Raw genomic sequence first — 17,051 nt, forward strand, 5'->3', positions numbered from 1 at the left:
CCCCCCATATAATGCCACATGCAGGATGTCACCCCCCCATATAATGCCACATGCAGGAAGTCACTCCCCCCATATAATGCCCCATGCAGGATGTCACCCCCCCATATAATGCCCCATGCAGGATGTCATCCCCCCATATAATGCCCCATGCCTCCATACATTAAAAAAGAAATAAAAAATCAAATACTCACCTCATTCCTCCTCACCTGCTGCCGCTGCTCAGGTCCGGACTCCAGCGTTTCCGGCTTATTCCCGCTCTGCGCTGCCTGTGATGGCTCAGGGGAGGGCGTGGTGGAAAGACGTCACCGCACCCTCTGACCTGAGAGGTCACAGGGAGCGCACAGCAGGAAGACAGTGGAGCTGCAGAGGCACGGGGAGAGGTGAGTATCCGGCTGCCGGGGCCCTGAGCAAGCGGAGAAGGGCGGGAGCTGGCACCGCTCTCTTCCGCCCATAGCCCGGTGGGGTACTCGACCGTGATTGGGCCCCACCCCGCCTGCTCAGGGCCCCGGCACTTGCCCAGCCCTGGAGGTAAGTATTGACGCCGGCCCTGGAGGTAAGTATTGTGTCGGGGCCCTGAGTAAGCGGGGGGAGCGGGCACTGACACCGGCACTGCACCGCTCATGGGTCCCATAGCGTGGCGGGGTGCCCGACGGTGAGTGGGCCCCCCTCCTGCTCAGGGCCCCGGCACTTGCCCGGGTGCGCCGGGTGCTGACGCCGGCCCTGGGCCCACCCCTCATGAGCAAACAGCTCCAACTGTCTCAGGTGTGAAGGGTGCCTTTTCCAGACTGCAGGTTTCAGCTCCTTCCTCAGATGTTCAATAAGATTTAGATCACGGCTCATAGTAGCCACTTCAGAACAATCCAATGTTTTGCCAGATGTTTGTGCCAGATCTCTAGGGGGTCAGCCCCTGCTAACAACTGAATTACACTGTGACTTTAAGAGACAATACTCCCCTTTGAGTTGTGTGCACTTGGACTAGTCCTTTCTCCCCTGCTTCTCCCCAGCTTTCTGTGTGTTGGTTTGAACAAGAAACAGGAAGTGTTGGTTCAAGAAGTAAAGAGAGAGACTCGTGCCTGTGAGAGACTTTTGCATGTGAGAGACTTGTGCTGCCCTGTGAGAGATTGGTACCTGTGAGGGACAGGCAGGACAATAAGTGTGTTCTAGCAAGGGAGAAGATAGTGCCTGGTTATCACAGGATCGATCTCCAGGACCGTGTCAGAAGGAAAGAGGTGCATTGCACAGCCAGGGTAGTTCTCCCTCAGCATCTGTAACCTGAGGGAGGAAACAACTCTATGGTACCAGTGATCCCTCAACATTGAAAGTGGGAAGGAGACTTTCTCAGATCCGGAAGAGGAAGGATCCATCAACCTGAAGGAAAATCTCAAAACAACAAACTCGGCTCTACTACATCTGGACCAATCATCAGCCAGCAGAGTTTCTTCTAAGTGCTACAGAACTGTGAGTGTGACACCAGTGTTGAACTATGTTAGGGTGTAGAGCAGGTTTCTTTATCTAGGACGCTGTAGCAGAGCGGCCTGATTATCGGAAGCCAGGTAGGAATTTAGCAGAGAGTAGTTTGTACAAATTGTTTATATTGTTTGTATTGAACTTTGCATTGAAATAGCTGGAGCGCAGCTTGTGTGACATGCTCCAGCTATCTCACCTTGTATCTATCATTGCTATTATCATTACAATAATTGTTAGGCTTATTTTCTGGCCTATAAAGCCGATGTTTTGTTTCTGCCTTCTCGTCTACTGTACCGTATTTGAGTCCTGCCCCGTGGTCCGCTACAGATGCAGCAAAGCAACCCCAAAACATAACCAAAACCATGTTGTATCACCTGAGGAAGATAGTTCACTGTCGAAACGCGTTGTGGAAAGGGCTCATTCAATTTATTTTTTAGCCCTGAAAAAAATTTTCACCTCTAGTGGTCATTCTTTTAGCGCCCAATAGACCGCTTTTTTATTTTATTTAATTTGGACCACTTTCAGTCCCCCTTTGGGGGTTAGCGGCAGGAGCAGCTTCTAGTTAATCATTATTAAATCCCCCCACTATAAAATTCCCCTTTGGCTGCTCAATTCAGGACCTGCGGTTGGGGGCTGCACTCTCCTAACTTTCAGGACCTGTGGTGATGCACATCTGATCCTGAGTCACGTGATCTGTGGGCGGACACGTGGCCTGCAATTTTGGAACCTGGAAGTGGTGAGCACGAGCGGTGGTCTGCAGCACACGGCACTGCTTCTTCCATCCTCACACTAACACTGGAGTTGTGCAGGGGTGCACAACTCCAATAGGTGAGTGGCCTTTTGGCTGTTTCCGGCACATCTACCTATCAAGTCCTTCACATAGCGCGCTTTTCTCCCTTTCTCTTCCAACCCTTTGTTAAATGGAACAGGACCCCATGTAAAATAGAAGCACCGTACACTCACCTCTCGCACCAGCACCGTTCAGTAATGTCAGCACAGTGTCTGCTGGCGCTTGCGTGACATTGTTATTCATGTGAGGACTGCAGCCTATCAGCGGCCATTGATGGGCTACCACCTTCACAATTTCCTTGAACTGAAAAGTGCGATGTGAGAAAGGTGCGTTGCAGCCCATCAGTAGCCCCCTGATAGTTTGCAGTATTCACTTGACATAACAAAGTCATGTCTGTGCTGGCAGACACCGCGCCAACATCACTGGAATGGTGCCAGTATGGTAGATGAGTGTATGGTGTTTTTATTTTACAGGAGGTCCAGTTGTATTTTGGAAGAGGTTTTCCAAGTAATGGACAACACCTTTAATATTGTATTATTATACTATTATAAATAATTATACATATTTTATAGGACATATGACATTATAATCTAGTATTTCTGGTATTTACCTTGCTGAATTGCATTTATCCACTCTTCTGCCTCCTTGGGGGTTGATGCAGCAAACTGAAAAAAAAAATGTAAAAGGAACAGACACCAATGATTTGTTGGCTGCAAACACGAGCATTCATGTCATTTCTTTGCGGAGACATTAGCAATTCTTTACGTGTCTACTGATACTTTTCTTGCAAGGATGCTTCTTATAATGTACAGTTAATTTTGACAAATTTACGTAATTGGAGCAGAGGATGATGGATTTGAAACTCTGATCAGCAGCTGGCAGCTGTGCAGAAAAAAACTGCTTCTCTTCATCAATGTCAAAGCCAAAACTGATGAACGAAATTTGCCCTTGACAATTAGAAGACACCCGTGAATATCTTTAGACTGCTGGGTAAAGTTTCCTTAAAAATGTTCCTGTCAGATTCCAACACATTACCTGACAAGTTAATTAAATGATTTTCAAATGCAATTTCAGATATTTAAAGTGTATTAGAGTTACATTCTGTATTGATGGAGAAACGATACATCTCTGAAGTGCTCCACTGACGTTCAAGTTTGGTCTGATTCCCTCATACCCCTGGCGGTCATGTTGTGATTTAGTATTTAAGGTGTTTGTATTGATAAATCAGCATTTATCTTCTTGGGAATTCATCTTTTCTTTACCATATCACACAGTAAAAATAATCATTGGCATCGGTAAAACATAGAAGAAGAAACAGATACAGTTGATATGTATGAAGCAATGTTGCATATTAATTTGGGACACATGAACTTTATGGGAATTTTATTTTTTTTTCTTATTACATTCCCCTATGCAACAGCGCGCTGTACAGATGTGTCTGCCGATTAGTGAGCTGTTACAACCCAAATGTTCCTCTTTCTCCCAGACTGCCGATGCTACAGTTTTATCAATTTAATTTACACAGATGCATAAAAAGTCCAACCTGATAGACGCGTTTATCAGGAGCGTAGATTTCAAAACAGCAATCTTTCCTTCCATCCTTGCGTAGAGTATCATTTATCCTGGCGCTGTACCCTTCTAGAGAAAATTCACCTTTCTGCTGTTTGTCTGCCAGAGATAGAGAAAAAGTAACAACCAGTAGTTAAATCTCTATTGGCTGGCCATACAAATAATGGTATTGTGCCTGGAGCTTTTAGGAAATCACTGCAGAATTACATAAAACACGCTAGATGCAGCCATATGCAAAGTTTATACCAGGGACTCATTAAAGTCTTGACTAGAGAAGAGTACTCCAGCTGGTGCTATGTACTTATCCTATGTCAATGAGCATCTTTTCAGATTTTTTTTTCAGGCACATTTTCGAAAAATCCATGTACAATCATATCGAGAAAACATAAAATAAGGAAATATTTATGATACTGTAGGCAAATAACCTTGGCAAATTATCTGCACTATCCGGTGGAGTCAAATAAATAATCCGTTAATATGACACATTAATATACAGCGGGTGAAATATGTATTGAACACCTCACCAATTTTCTAAGTAAATTCATTTCTAAAGGTGCTATTGACAAGAAATTCTCACCAGGTGTCGGTAAAAACCCATCCAATCCACACAAGGAAGAGATCAAACCATAGATGTCCATAAATTAGGTTATTTGTAATAATGAGATATGAAACAGGGAAAAAGTATTGAACATATGAAGAAAGAGATGTGTACAAAGCCATGGAAAGTCATGAAACCAACTGAAATCTATCAGTAATGAGAAAGCAATCCTGCCTATAAAAAGGTGTCTCATTACCAAGATGCCAGGCAAGAAACTTCTCATGATGGGTAAAACCAGTGAGCTGTCTCAAGACCTTTGCAACCTTATTGTTGCAAAACATACTGATGGTATTGGTTACAAAGGAATTTCTAAGCTACTAAAGTTCCCAGTGAGCACTGTTGGGGACAAATTCCGGAAGTGGAAAGAACATTATTTCACCATAAACCAGCCACACCCAGGTGCTCCCCGCAAGATTTCAGAGAAAGGATTGAAAAAAATGATCAGAAGAGTTGTCCAAGGGCCAAAGACCACCTGTGGAGAGCTATAGAAAGACCTGAATTCAGCAGGTACAATTGTTTTAAAAAAAATATATGTAATTCAACCTCCATGGCCTGTATGCACGCTCACCACGCAAGACTTCATTGCTGAATAAAAAGCATGTTCAAGCGTGTTCAAAGTTTGCTCAACAATACATGGACAAGCCTGTGAAATACTGGGAGAATATAGTCTGGTAAGATGAGACCAAACTTGAACTCTTTGGATACACACCATATTTGGCACTGCATATCAACCCCTAAACACCATACCCCTAGTGAATTTTGGAGGTGGGAACATCATGGCACAGGGCGGTTTTAAAACATACAGCACTGGGAAACTTCATATGATTGAAGGAAGGATGAATAGACAAATGTACAGAGACATTCTTCATAAAAATCTGTTGCCATCTACTGGGATAATGAAGCTAAAAGGAGGGTGAACATTTCAGCAAGACAATGATCCCAAAAACGCAGCCAAGGAAACTCTCAATTGGTTTCAGAGAAGGAAAATAAAGCTGCTAGAATGGCCCAGGCGATCACCGGATCTGAATCCAATAGAAAATTTATGGAAGGAACTAAAGCTGAGAGTTCATAGAAGGAGCCCATGGAACCTTCAGGATTTGAAGAGTGTTTGTGTGGACGAATGGGCCAAAATCACACCTGAGCAATGCATGCGACTAGTTTCTCCATACAGGAGGTGTCGTAAAGCCTCCTGTAAAGGCTTTTGTACGAAGTATTAAACAAATTTCAGCAAGCGTATTCAATACTTTTTTCCTATATAATTTCTCATTATTAAACATAATTTAATTTATGGACATCTATTTCTTTGCCTCTGTGGATTGGATGGCTTGTTACTGACATCTGATGAGAATTTCATGTAGGCGACCTACAAACCTGGATCAGTTACACCAGTTTTGTCAGGAGGAATGGGCCTAAATTCCGACCAACTATTGTGAGAAGCTTGTGGAAGGATATCCCAAATGTTTGGCCTAAGTCATTCAGATTAAGGGCAATGGTACCAAATACTAATGTAATGTATGTAAACTTTTGACTTTGCAGTAAGTAATAGAAATGCCATTCTCTCTCTCATTATTCTGGCATTTGGCAAATATTAAAAATCATGGAAATGCTAATTGACCTAAAACGGGAAAGGTTTATTCTGATTTCATGTCAGATATTGAGAAAAACATGCATATTAGTCTTTTTATATAGTGTATGGAAACTTCTGGATTAAACTGTATATCTGTATCTTTTTGATATCTAACTTAAATTCCCAAACAAACCCTTTAAGTTCCGACTAAAAATATATATATATATATATATATATATATATATATATATATATACACACACACACACACAAGTTCTCACTAAATTAGAATATTATCAAAAAATTAATTTATTTCAGTTCTTCAATACACAAAGTGAAACTCATATATTATATAGAGTCATTACAAACAGAGTGATCTATTTCAAGTGTTTATTTCTGTTAATGTTGATGATTATGGCTTACAGCCAATGAAAACACAAAAGTCATTATCTCAGTAAATTAGAATAATTAACAAAAACGCCTGCAAAGGCTTCCAAAGTGTTTAAAAAAGTCCCTTACTCTGTTTCAGTAGGCTCCACAATCATGGAGAAGACTGCTAACTTGACAGATGTCCAGAAGGCAGTCATTGACACACTCCACAAGGAGGGTAAGCCACAAAAGATCATTGCTAAAGAAGCTGGCTGTTCACAGAGTGCTTATCCAAGCATATTAATGGAAAGTTGAGTGGAAGGAAGAAGTGTGGTAGAAAAAGGTGCACAAACAACGGGGATAACCGAAGCCTTGAAAGGATTGTTAAGAACAGGCCATTCAAAAATTTTGGGGAAATTCACAAGGAGTGGACTGCTGCTTGAGTCATTCCTTCAAGAGCCACCACACACAGACATATCCAGGACATGGGCTACAAGTGTCGCATTCCTTGTGTCAAGCCACTCATGACTAATAGACAATGCCAGAAACGTCTTACCTGGGCCAAGGAGAAAAAGACCTGGACTGTTGCTCAATGGTCCAAGGTGTTGTTTTCAGATGAAAGTAAATTTTGCATTTCATTTGAAAATCAAGGTCCCAGAGTTTGGAGGAAGAGTGGAGAGGCACACAATCCAAGTTGCTTGAGGTCTAGTGTGAAGTTTCCACAATCAGTGATGGTTTGGGGAGCCATGTCATCTGCTGGTGTAGGTCCACTGTGTTTTATCAAGACCAAAGTCAGCGCAGCCGTGTACCAGGAAATTTTAGAGCACTTCATGCTTCCCTCTGCCGACAAGCTTTTTGGAGATGGAAATTTCATTCTCCAGCAGGACTTGGCACCTGTCCACACTGCCAAAATACCAATACCTGGTTTAAAAACAACAGTATCACTGTGCTTGATTGGCCAGCAAACTCATCTGACCTTATTGTCAAGAGGAAGAGGAGAGACACCAGACCCAACAATGCAGACGAGCTGAAGGCTGCTATCAAAGCAACCTGGGCTTCCATAACACCTCAGCAGTGCCACAGGCTGATCGCCTCCATGCCACGCCGCATTGATGCAGTAATTGATGCAAAAGGAGCCCCGACCAAGTATTGAGTGCATTTACTGAACATACATTTCAGTAGGCCAACATTTCGGATTTTAAAAACATTTTAAAGCTGTTGTTATAAAGTATTCTAATTTACTGAGATAATGACTTTTGTGTTTTCATTTGCTGTAAGCCATAATCATGAACAGCAGCCTCGCTCCATACATACAGGTGTATGGAAAGTGAGGCTGCGCCCACTGGCTAGGAGTATATACAACTCATACATACCCTCTGCTACCGGGTCTGAAACCGGGCCAATCCCCGCAGCACACAGTGTGTGAGCTGGGGGGATTCATAAGTTTGCAGTCTGATTCTGTCGCAGAGTGCATCTTCTTACAATCACCACTGTACTTACGAGAGCTTCAATCAGCAAGACATCTTGAGTAAACAGTATTTACTTCATACTGGATAAACATGAGATACAATTCAGTGTCACACAGTCCGTGTGCTGCTGACATAACACATTCAGGAAAGAAAAGGAAGTAAAAACAACCAACAATTGAGAGCTTCCCTCCCCACATTACAGCAAGCATATAACTTTACACACTATCGCCATCTGCTGTCTGGTTAGTATAAAGTCCTCCTTTCACTTATAATAAGTCCTAATCTGTTGCATATGCCAACACCTTTTCTCAACAGTAAGGACTTATTCAATCAAACCCAACTTTTTTATTAGTCTCTGGTGTTTATCAGCATTCAACATCTTCGTGAAGATGTCTGCTGTCATTTCTTCAGTAGGACAATACTCTAATTTCAAGACTCCTTGTTCCTGATGATCTCTCAAGAAATGATATTTCACATCAATATGCTTGGTTCTTGGATTGACTCCTTTTGAGCAAGAACAAGACATCCTTGATTGTCCTCTTTCAGTTTTGTTGGTTCTAACTGTGGTTGTCCTAATTCTGTCAACAATTGTCTTAACCACAGTACGTCTTGACTCGCATGTGCTGCGGCAACATATTCTGCTTCTGTTGAAGACAGTGTCACAAATGACTGTTTCTTACTTGTCCAACTTATTGGTCCACCTGAGAGAAAAAAAATATGTCCACTGGTAGATCTTCTGTCAGTTGGATCTCCAGCCCAATCTGCATCAACATATCCTGTTAAAATGCAATTATCACTTGTGGGTAATTTCAGCTTAACATTGCTAGTTCCTTTCAAATAACGCATTACTCTCTTCACGGCATTCCAATCAGCTTTATTTGGTTTTGATACCTTTCTACTCAGGATTCCTACTGCTGCTGCGATGTCTGGTCTTGTAACGGTCGCTAGATACAGTAGTTTTCCTATTGCTGTTCTGTATTCTTCATTATTTGGTAGCATATTTTTTTCACTGTTCATCTCTTTGAGACAATTAGTTTTCATTGGAGACTTTACTGTTTTTGCATCCTTAATCCAAATTTTTCTGTTATGTCTTGAATCATGTAATTTTGATTCAGTAGGAAACTTCCGTCTTCTTCTCTTTCTACCTGTATTCCTAGGTACTGTTTTACATTTCCCAAGTCTTTGATTTCGAAATGTTGCTTCAGGATTTTTAGAATGTTTTCTTTATCCCTTTCTTGTTTAAAACAAATCAAAATGTCGTCTACATATATGAGTACATAAATCCATCTATTAATCAGCCTTTTTGTGTATAAGCATGGATCAGCTTTGCTTCTTTGAAATTTTTCATTTGTAAGTACTTCCGTGATTTTGTCATTCCATGCTTTAGCTGCTTGCTTTAAACCATATATGCTTTTCTGTAGTTTGCAAACTTTGTTTGGATTTCTTTCATCTTTGAATCCTGGAGGTTGTTCCATATAAATGTCTTCTGTTAAATCTCCATTCAAAAAAGCTGTCTTTACATCCAGATGTCTCAGTTCCATCTGTTTCATTGCTGCAACTGTAAGTAAAGTTCTTATTGTAGCGTGTTTGACAACTGGAGCAAATGTCTCATCATAGTCTTCTCCATATTTTTGAGAATACCCTTTAGCTACGAGTCTTGCTCGGTATCTTTCAGCTTTGCCATCTGTTTGGTATTTTACTTTAAAAATCCATTTACATCCTATGCCTTTTCTTCCTTCTGGCAAATCTGTTAGTGTCCACGTATTTGAATCATGCATGGATTTAATTTCTGTTTCTGTTGCTTCTATCCATTTATTAGGTTCTTCTTCAGGAGGTTTAGATATGTCTTCCCAAGAGGTAGGCTCATAGATTTTTCTTATGCTTGTCGTGTATGAGACGTTTTGGTGGTTTTCCTTTGTTCTTTCTCATTGAACGTCTTTTTTCTGTGTCTGTTTGTAGTTGTGATTCTTCACTTTCAGTATTTTGTTCTTCATTAATTTCTACTTCTTTCTCATCAGATATTTCTTCAGTTATGTCACTATTGTTTTTCTCATTTTTTGTTTCAACTGAAATCATAATGTCTTCATTTAAATCTTCAATGAATGTCACACTGTTACTCACCGTAACTCTGTCTGTTTTGGAATCTAGGATTCTATATCCTTTGCAATTTTCACTATATCCAACGAATATTCCTTCCATGGATCTGTTTTGAAGTTTGGAACGTTTTTCTGTTGGAATGAATATAAAAACTTTACATCCAAAAACTTTTAAATGATTGACACTTGGTTTCATACCTTGCCACAGTTCATATGGAGTTTTCGTCAGTTTTCTGGAAAAAAGTCGGTTCTGTAAATATGTAGCTGTCATTGCTGCCTCACCCCAATATTTCTCTGGTAGTTTGGAATCCGTCAGCATACATTTTATCATTTCTGTTAGAGTTCTGTTTTTCCTTTCTGCTACTCCATTTTGTTCAGGTGTGTATGGAACAGTTTTCTGGTGTTCTATTCCATTTTGTCTATAGTAGTCTTCTATTCTGTGACCTGTAAATTCACCTCCATTATCACTTCTGATGACAATTGGCTTCCTTTGAAATTTGTTACTTGATCTTGTTATTTAGTCTACAAGTTTATCAAAAACTTCACTTTTGTTCTTAATTAAGTATGTGACTGTGTATCTTGAGTAGTCGTCTATAAAAGTCAACATGCATCTATTGCCTCCTGATGTAGTCACTTTCATGGGTCCACATACATCAGTATGCACCAAATCAAGTGGTCTTTCGCTTTTCATCTCACTTTCTTTTGGAATAGATATCCTTGTGGCTTTGGATTTTATACAACATTCACATCTTACGGTAATTGAGCAATCTGATATCTTTAAATCTTTTGTCAATTCTTTTCTCTGTAGTTCCCTTATACTGTCAGGGTGTCTATGTCCTAGACGTCTATGCCACATGTGAATACAGTTTTTGTGATCATGTGTACATACCTTCATCTGTTCCTTTGGTGTGTCAAAATGATATAATTGTTCATCTGCCTTGACTTTGGTTATTACCTTGTTTCCTGCAATAATTGCACACTCATTGTCTTTGAATTTTACTGTAAGTCCTTTTGCTGTTAAACGTTTCACAGATAATAATCCGCCTTCCAATTTTGGAACATACAACATATCCTGTACAAGTATCTTTGAATCTTGTCCGAACTTGTTTGAACAATTTAGCATACCTTGTCCGATACCTTCTGCGGTTATTTTGCTTCCATCTGAAAGATAAATGGCTTCTTTCTTATCTAAATCAAGATCAGTAAAAAAATTCTTGTCACTTGTCATATGACTCGTTTCTCCTGAATCAATAAACCAAGCAAGTGATGATTTCTTGTCTGTTACTTTAAATGTGCCATTCCAATTATTCTCACATGAATCGGAAATTGTGTTTTTTACTTTCTGTGTATGCTTTTTATGTTGTAATTTTTGTTGTTCTGCTTTCCATATGGTACAGTCTTTCTTTAAATGACCTTTTTCTTACATCTGAAGCATTCTCTTGTCTCTTTATTATAGGGTTTTTTAAATTCTGTAGCTTTAAGAGCATTTTCACTGTGCTTTTCAGTAGAAGAATCATTTCTTTGTTCTTCTCTTCTCTGATATTCATCTATTAGTCTTGTTTTCACAAAATCTAATGTAATGTCAGTTTCTGGTCTCGTCTTAAGGGCATTTATCAAGGCTGTATACGAATCTGGTAAACTGCACAATAATATAGCTGTTACATGACTTTCTTTAATGTCTTCACCAATAGATCTTAGCTGTGATATCACTTCCATCATTGAGAATATGTGCTTCTGCATGTCGTCATTTGCACTCAATCTCATACTCTAAAGCTTTCTTAATAAAAATAACTTGTGATTCAAGCTAGGTCTTTCATACAGTTTTCTTAATGCTTCCCACATTCCTTTCACTTTTTCTTCATTTCTTATATGTTTTAATTGAGCATCATCCACTAATAAGCTAATGGTGGCTCTCGCTTGTCTATTCTTCTTATCCCATGTCTGATTATCTTGATCTGGTCTTTCTGTAACAATTACTTCCCATAAATCATCCTTAGATAACAACATCTCTACTTTGAATTTCCATAACTGATAATTTTCACTATTCAGTTTAGCTACTGTGAATTTCAGTTCTGTGTTACTCATCATCTTTATATATTCTTACTTGTTTAGAGAGTTGTACTGAAGATATTCTCCTGTTTTTTTTTTCTTGCTGATAGTTCCTGTATGTCTTGCCTGTGTTGAATTCTCTGTAATTATATCCAGCTCCTGGGATCATGAATTCCTTTGTCACTCTGTATCTGGATTTATTTCCTTCTGTTTACAGAGCTTATCTGTGTGCTCCATTATCTGGGGTTATAAACTGGGATTGTAGTGCGGGCCTGTAGTGTCTGGGCCCATAACCTGTCGCAGAGTGCATTTTCGTACAGTCACCACTGTACTTATGAGAGCTTCAATCAGCAAGATATCTTGAGTAAACAGTATTTACTTCATACTGGATAAACATGAGATACAATTCAGTGTCACACAGTCCGTGTGCTGCTGACATAACACATTCAGGAAAGAAAAGGAAGTAAAAACAACCAACAATTGAGAGCTTCCCTCCCCACATTACAGCAAGCATATAACTTTACACACTATCGCCATCTGCTGTCTGGTTAGTATAAAGTCCTCCTTTCACTTATAATAAGTCCTAATCTGTTGCATGTGCCAACAGATTGTGCTATGTTTTCAATCAAGTAAAAAAATGTGTGAAATGTCCTATCAAACCATTTATGTACACCACAAAAACATCTACAACTTTTTAAAATAAATTACTGCATTTATTCTTGATAGAAAAATTAAAAGGTTCATTCAATATTAGGGTTTTAATATACCTTCTGTAATGCAGCGACTTGCTGGCATTACGGTAATGGTCCAGGATGTGTTTTACCTGACCATGTACCTTCCCCCTCAAGTGACTGGTCACATGACTGTGACATAGCACAGGTCCTGCGCGCACAGAATGTCTGTCTGATCACATGACTGTGACATCAGCAAGGTCCTGTCAGTATGTGTGTGTGTGTACGGGATGCATATATAAACCCTGCTTGATGGGAGACAGGTGTGTTCTGTGAGAGGCATGAGGCCTGTTCCCCATGTGTGTGGTACACCGTTCGTGTGAGGCCTAGTGAGGCTGAGTGAAGCCTAGCAGCCTGAGAGGTCGAGACTGGATCCTGTGAGTGGATGCTAGTGGCCTTGGAAGGCAGAGGCTTGGTGAAGAGTCCTGAAAGGCAAAGCCTGGATCCTGTGTGGATGTCAGTGGCCTTTGAGGGAACGACGGCTGGAGACCCCTACCTGGGAAGCCGCAAAGCCACAGTGGTGGCAAGCCTAATGGACTGCAGCAGCTAAACCCGGCAAAGGTAATACACTGTGTTATATGGACATTGATATGGACATTGCTATTTTATTACCTTGCTGAAGGCTGTTACTTGGGCCACTTGGGCCTGTCTGCTACTTGAGAAACTCCCGGATGTTAAGTGTGTAAACATGCCGGTGATAAACTAAGATGGACTGTGTGAACTGCGGTTTATGATAATAATAAACGGCTGTATTGTGAAATACCGGAAGGACATTGCACATGTGCTTAATTTACCCGGTGCAGCGAGTATTCCCCATTATGATGACTAGTGCTGCCTTACATATGGTTCGAGAATGCGGGCAACTGCAGCCCGGTTGCTAGGGGCAACTGCAGCCCGGTTGCTAGGGGCAACTGCAGTCCGGTTGCTTGAGGCAACTGCAGCCCGGTTGCTAGGGGCAACAGCACAGGACGACAAATGTGGAATTAAAGCATCTGGCTGCAACTCGGCGGGGTTGCGAAGATTGTCGTCGCACTCAAATCCGGTCGTTTGCTGCAACTCGGCGGGGTTGTGAAGATTGTCGTCGCACTCAAATCCGGTTGTTTGCTGCAACTCGGCGGGGTTGCGAAGATTGTCGTCACACTCAAATCCGGTTTTGCGGTGGCTCGGCGGGGCCACGAAAATTTTCGGGGAGAGCGGTGTAAAGTGTCTAGTGTGTTCCGTGATGGCCATGAATGGTGCAGTATCTCCAGACGGAATGGAGAAGGAGTTAGATGACCATGTGCAATCGCTCTTCGGCATAATGGAGTTTCCTGAAGAAATGCAGGAGCAGATAATGATGGCTGTGAAGGGAGCAGCAGATGAGTCTGAAGCTGTTAATCGATTGAAATGCCTGTTGGAGTCGCAGCAGCAGGTATTTAAGAAACAGCGACAGGACTCGCAGCAGGCATTGGAGTCGCAGCAGCAGGCATTGGAGAAACAACAACAGGACTCGCAGCAGGCATTTGAGAAACAACAGCAGGTATGGGAGAAACAACAACAGGACTCGCAGCAGGCATTTGAGAAACAACAGCAGGTATGGGAGAAACGACAAGAGGTCGTGGTGCAGGAAGGGCAGGAGCTGTTGGCCCGGTACAGAGAGGCAGCAGCGGACCATTCTGTGAACTCCCCGGGGGCGCCATTGTTGTCTCAGAGTGCCCGGGGAGGTGGTAAGAGCTGTTGTGAACTGAGTCCTAAGACTATTGTTGATTTTTCTTGTAAAAATTCCCCTGCCGGTGTGGTTGTTGAAAATGGGGCGGAGTCTAAAAAAGGGGCGGTTGTTCAAAACAGCGTGGAGGATAGAAAATCGAAAAAAATTACTGGTGGTGGGTTGGTACCTCCTAAAAATGACAATGTGACCGTTGATAACAGGGTAGCTCCAGTAGAAGGGGGTGACGTCAAAGTGGGAGGTGACCTGTTAGTCCACAACACCATGGGGAGTGACACAGACCCCGTAGCTGACGGTGACACTACGAAAGTAGAAGGGGAGGTCAGTCAGGAGGGGCTAGACGAGGTGAGAAAGTCCCCATCTCGTAGACGGCGCAAGGGCCACAAAAAGGTTGTTCCTGTAGACTTGGCTGAAAGTGAAAATAAGGAAAATGTAGTACGTGTACCTTTGTTTCAAGGGTGGATCCTCCTTCCGAGGCAGAAGAGGAGGTGACGTTGCCAGTAGCAACCTCCGGTACGGTACCGAGTCAGAAGGATCTGACAGCCCTGAAAGAGGAGGCGGCCAGTCGTGACCAAGAGCTGGAGCCTTTCAGCCAGCAGGGTCAGAGTGACGTGCAGCAACTATGTGGAAACCTGGAGATCGTGTCCTCAGACCAGCTGGGCCTGGAGTCTGAACGGTAGAAAATAAACCAGGTTGTGAGGAACTTGCAGCGAGAACTGGAGGAAAACAGCAAGGAAGTCAACAATTGGAAGGAAAAGTTCCAGAGAAATAAAGAGGAGGTTTTTCAGTTGGGGCTTGACAAAGCGGAGTTTGAAGATGAGCTGTGCGAGTTGAAAGATAGGTTCTCCCTGGTACACGTAGAGCTGTCTGCCTTAAAAGAGGCGCTGCAGGTTGAAGTTTCCGGACGTGACAAAAACCTAAAATGACTGCGCAAACAGTTCAACCGGGAGCTATGTGACTCCAAGAAGGAATATGGTGAAAAGCTAAATAGGGAACTGCAACAAATCAAGAGAGACTATGAGGATCTCCTCAGGGTTAAAGGAAAACTAGAGGATGATAAGGTGGATGCAGAGCACATACGCCAAGTGGTTGAGACCACTCTGCAGGACACCCGTAATGAAAATGGTGATCTCCGCAGAAAGACCTTAGGTCTGGAAGCTCAGGTGAAGGAGCTGCGGACATTCTGTGATAATCTCCAGAGGGCAGAGACGTGCCTTAAGGAAAGGCTCAGCAAGATGGAGGCTGAGCAGAAGCAGATGGAGGAGTCTATCGGAGAAGCCACAGACCAGGGCCAGGAGTGGGCTGCTGGTGATGGGAGGTATGAAGCAGATACCTCCTCGAGTGATGTGAGCTCGGATGATTCGGTGGATGTAGGAACCGAGATCAAGGAGTCGCTACAAACCCATTGGAAGCAAGAGGAGCTTCAGAGACGGGCCGCTGAGAGGCGAGTGGCAGAGCTAGAGGAAGAAGTTTCCGGGCTCAAAGTCGCCTGACAAAGTATCACTCAGTGAACGAGGCCTTCTTGGAGAAGGAAAAGGGCGAACACGTTGCACTCACTCCCTTATACCAAGAGAGGGTGGGCCTGAGGAGAGCTAAGAGAGTGTTAACCACAGATAAATATGTGATGGAAGTGGTCAAGACAAAAATTGGTGAATTTGTAGCTGTGAGTCAGCTCAGGGGAAGCGTAAAGGGGGAAGAAGCTGAAAGTCAGTTGTCCCAGAACCCTGAGCTGGTTGATCGTATGGAAACCACTGGTGAGACCGAAACGTCTTGGTACAAGTGCCTCGTAGATGTGCCCGAGGATTTGAGGGAAGAATGCACCAGTGAGTCCGTGCATGAGGAGCTTAAGAAGGCCGTGGGAGCCTGTATGGTGTACTTGACCTCAGAAGCTAAACAGCTGGTGGTCCTGTCCACGACCGAAGTCACAGTGAAGAGGGTGGCTATCCTAAGTGACATGCACTGGCGATGTATTCGCACGAAGCGGTTTCTCCGGTTGAAGACGGAACAAGCCGTTAGACAACTGGAGTTGATGAGGAAAGCTCACAGTATGCGTGAAGAGGTCATCCGGTTGCCTCATGTTCTGGTGAGGAAGCTCGTTGGGAGAAATGGTCGAGCCATGCAGATGATGGTCAAGAAGTCATGTGTGGTGAAAGTAAGCAGTCCACGTGATCGTCAGGACCGGATGCCAGACGAAGACGGCATGGTATCATTCTCCGCTGTAGGAACAGAAGAAAGCCTGCTGTTGGAGTACCGAGTGACCTACCTGCAAGAGGTAGAACAGTTGAATCTCGCTAGACTGCGAGTGGTTAGACAGCATCATCTGAGTAGCAGAAGATGGCAGCCGTCTAGAAATTATGAGACCAGACAGAGAAAGGGCCCCCTAAATAACAGAACAGCTATAGCTGGAGTTAGGGACCTTTCAAGATGTCCTGAGAGTAGTGGGCGTGGGTTTAGAGGTAGTGAGACCTCCAGTAACTCAGGTTTGAGCAGCCCATACAAACGACCCAATAGAGGACAGGACATTACGGAGTCGAACCGGACCTTAGATACCAGGGCATGTGAGTCACACCGCTGTATGACTGACCGCTGGGAGCGGGGGAGACCTGACAAGGTTACAACCCGGAAAGGTGACCTGATGAAG

The 17,051-nt window shown here is 42.8% G+C and overlaps 1 protein-coding gene across 1 annotated transcript in view; it reads right to left on the minus strand.

Moving 5' to 3' along the window:
* SKAP2 (src kinase associated phosphoprotein 2) overlaps nt 1-17,051 on the minus strand; it is a 363,025-nt gene that overhangs the window by 149,339 nt on the left and 196,635 nt on the right. The window contains exons 7-8 of the mRNA XM_073677891.1: nt 3,801-3,925; nt 2,868-2,922 (exon numbers count right to left, since the gene is read on the minus strand). Of these exons, the coding sequence (XP_073533992.1) occupies nt 2,868-2,922; nt 3,801-3,925 (180 nt within the window). The remainder of the gene's footprint in view (nt 1-2,867; nt 2,923-3,800; nt 3,926-17,051) is intronic.

The sequence above is a fragment of the Phyllobates terribilis genome, unplaced genomic scaffold (genome assembly GCF_046119375.1).
Source record: "Phyllobates terribilis strain yellow unplaced genomic scaffold, ASM4611937v1 Scaffold_4__5_contigs__length_816908805, whole genome shotgun sequence".
NCBI lineage: Eukaryota > Metazoa > Chordata > Amphibia > Anura > Dendrobatidae > Phyllobates > Phyllobates terribilis.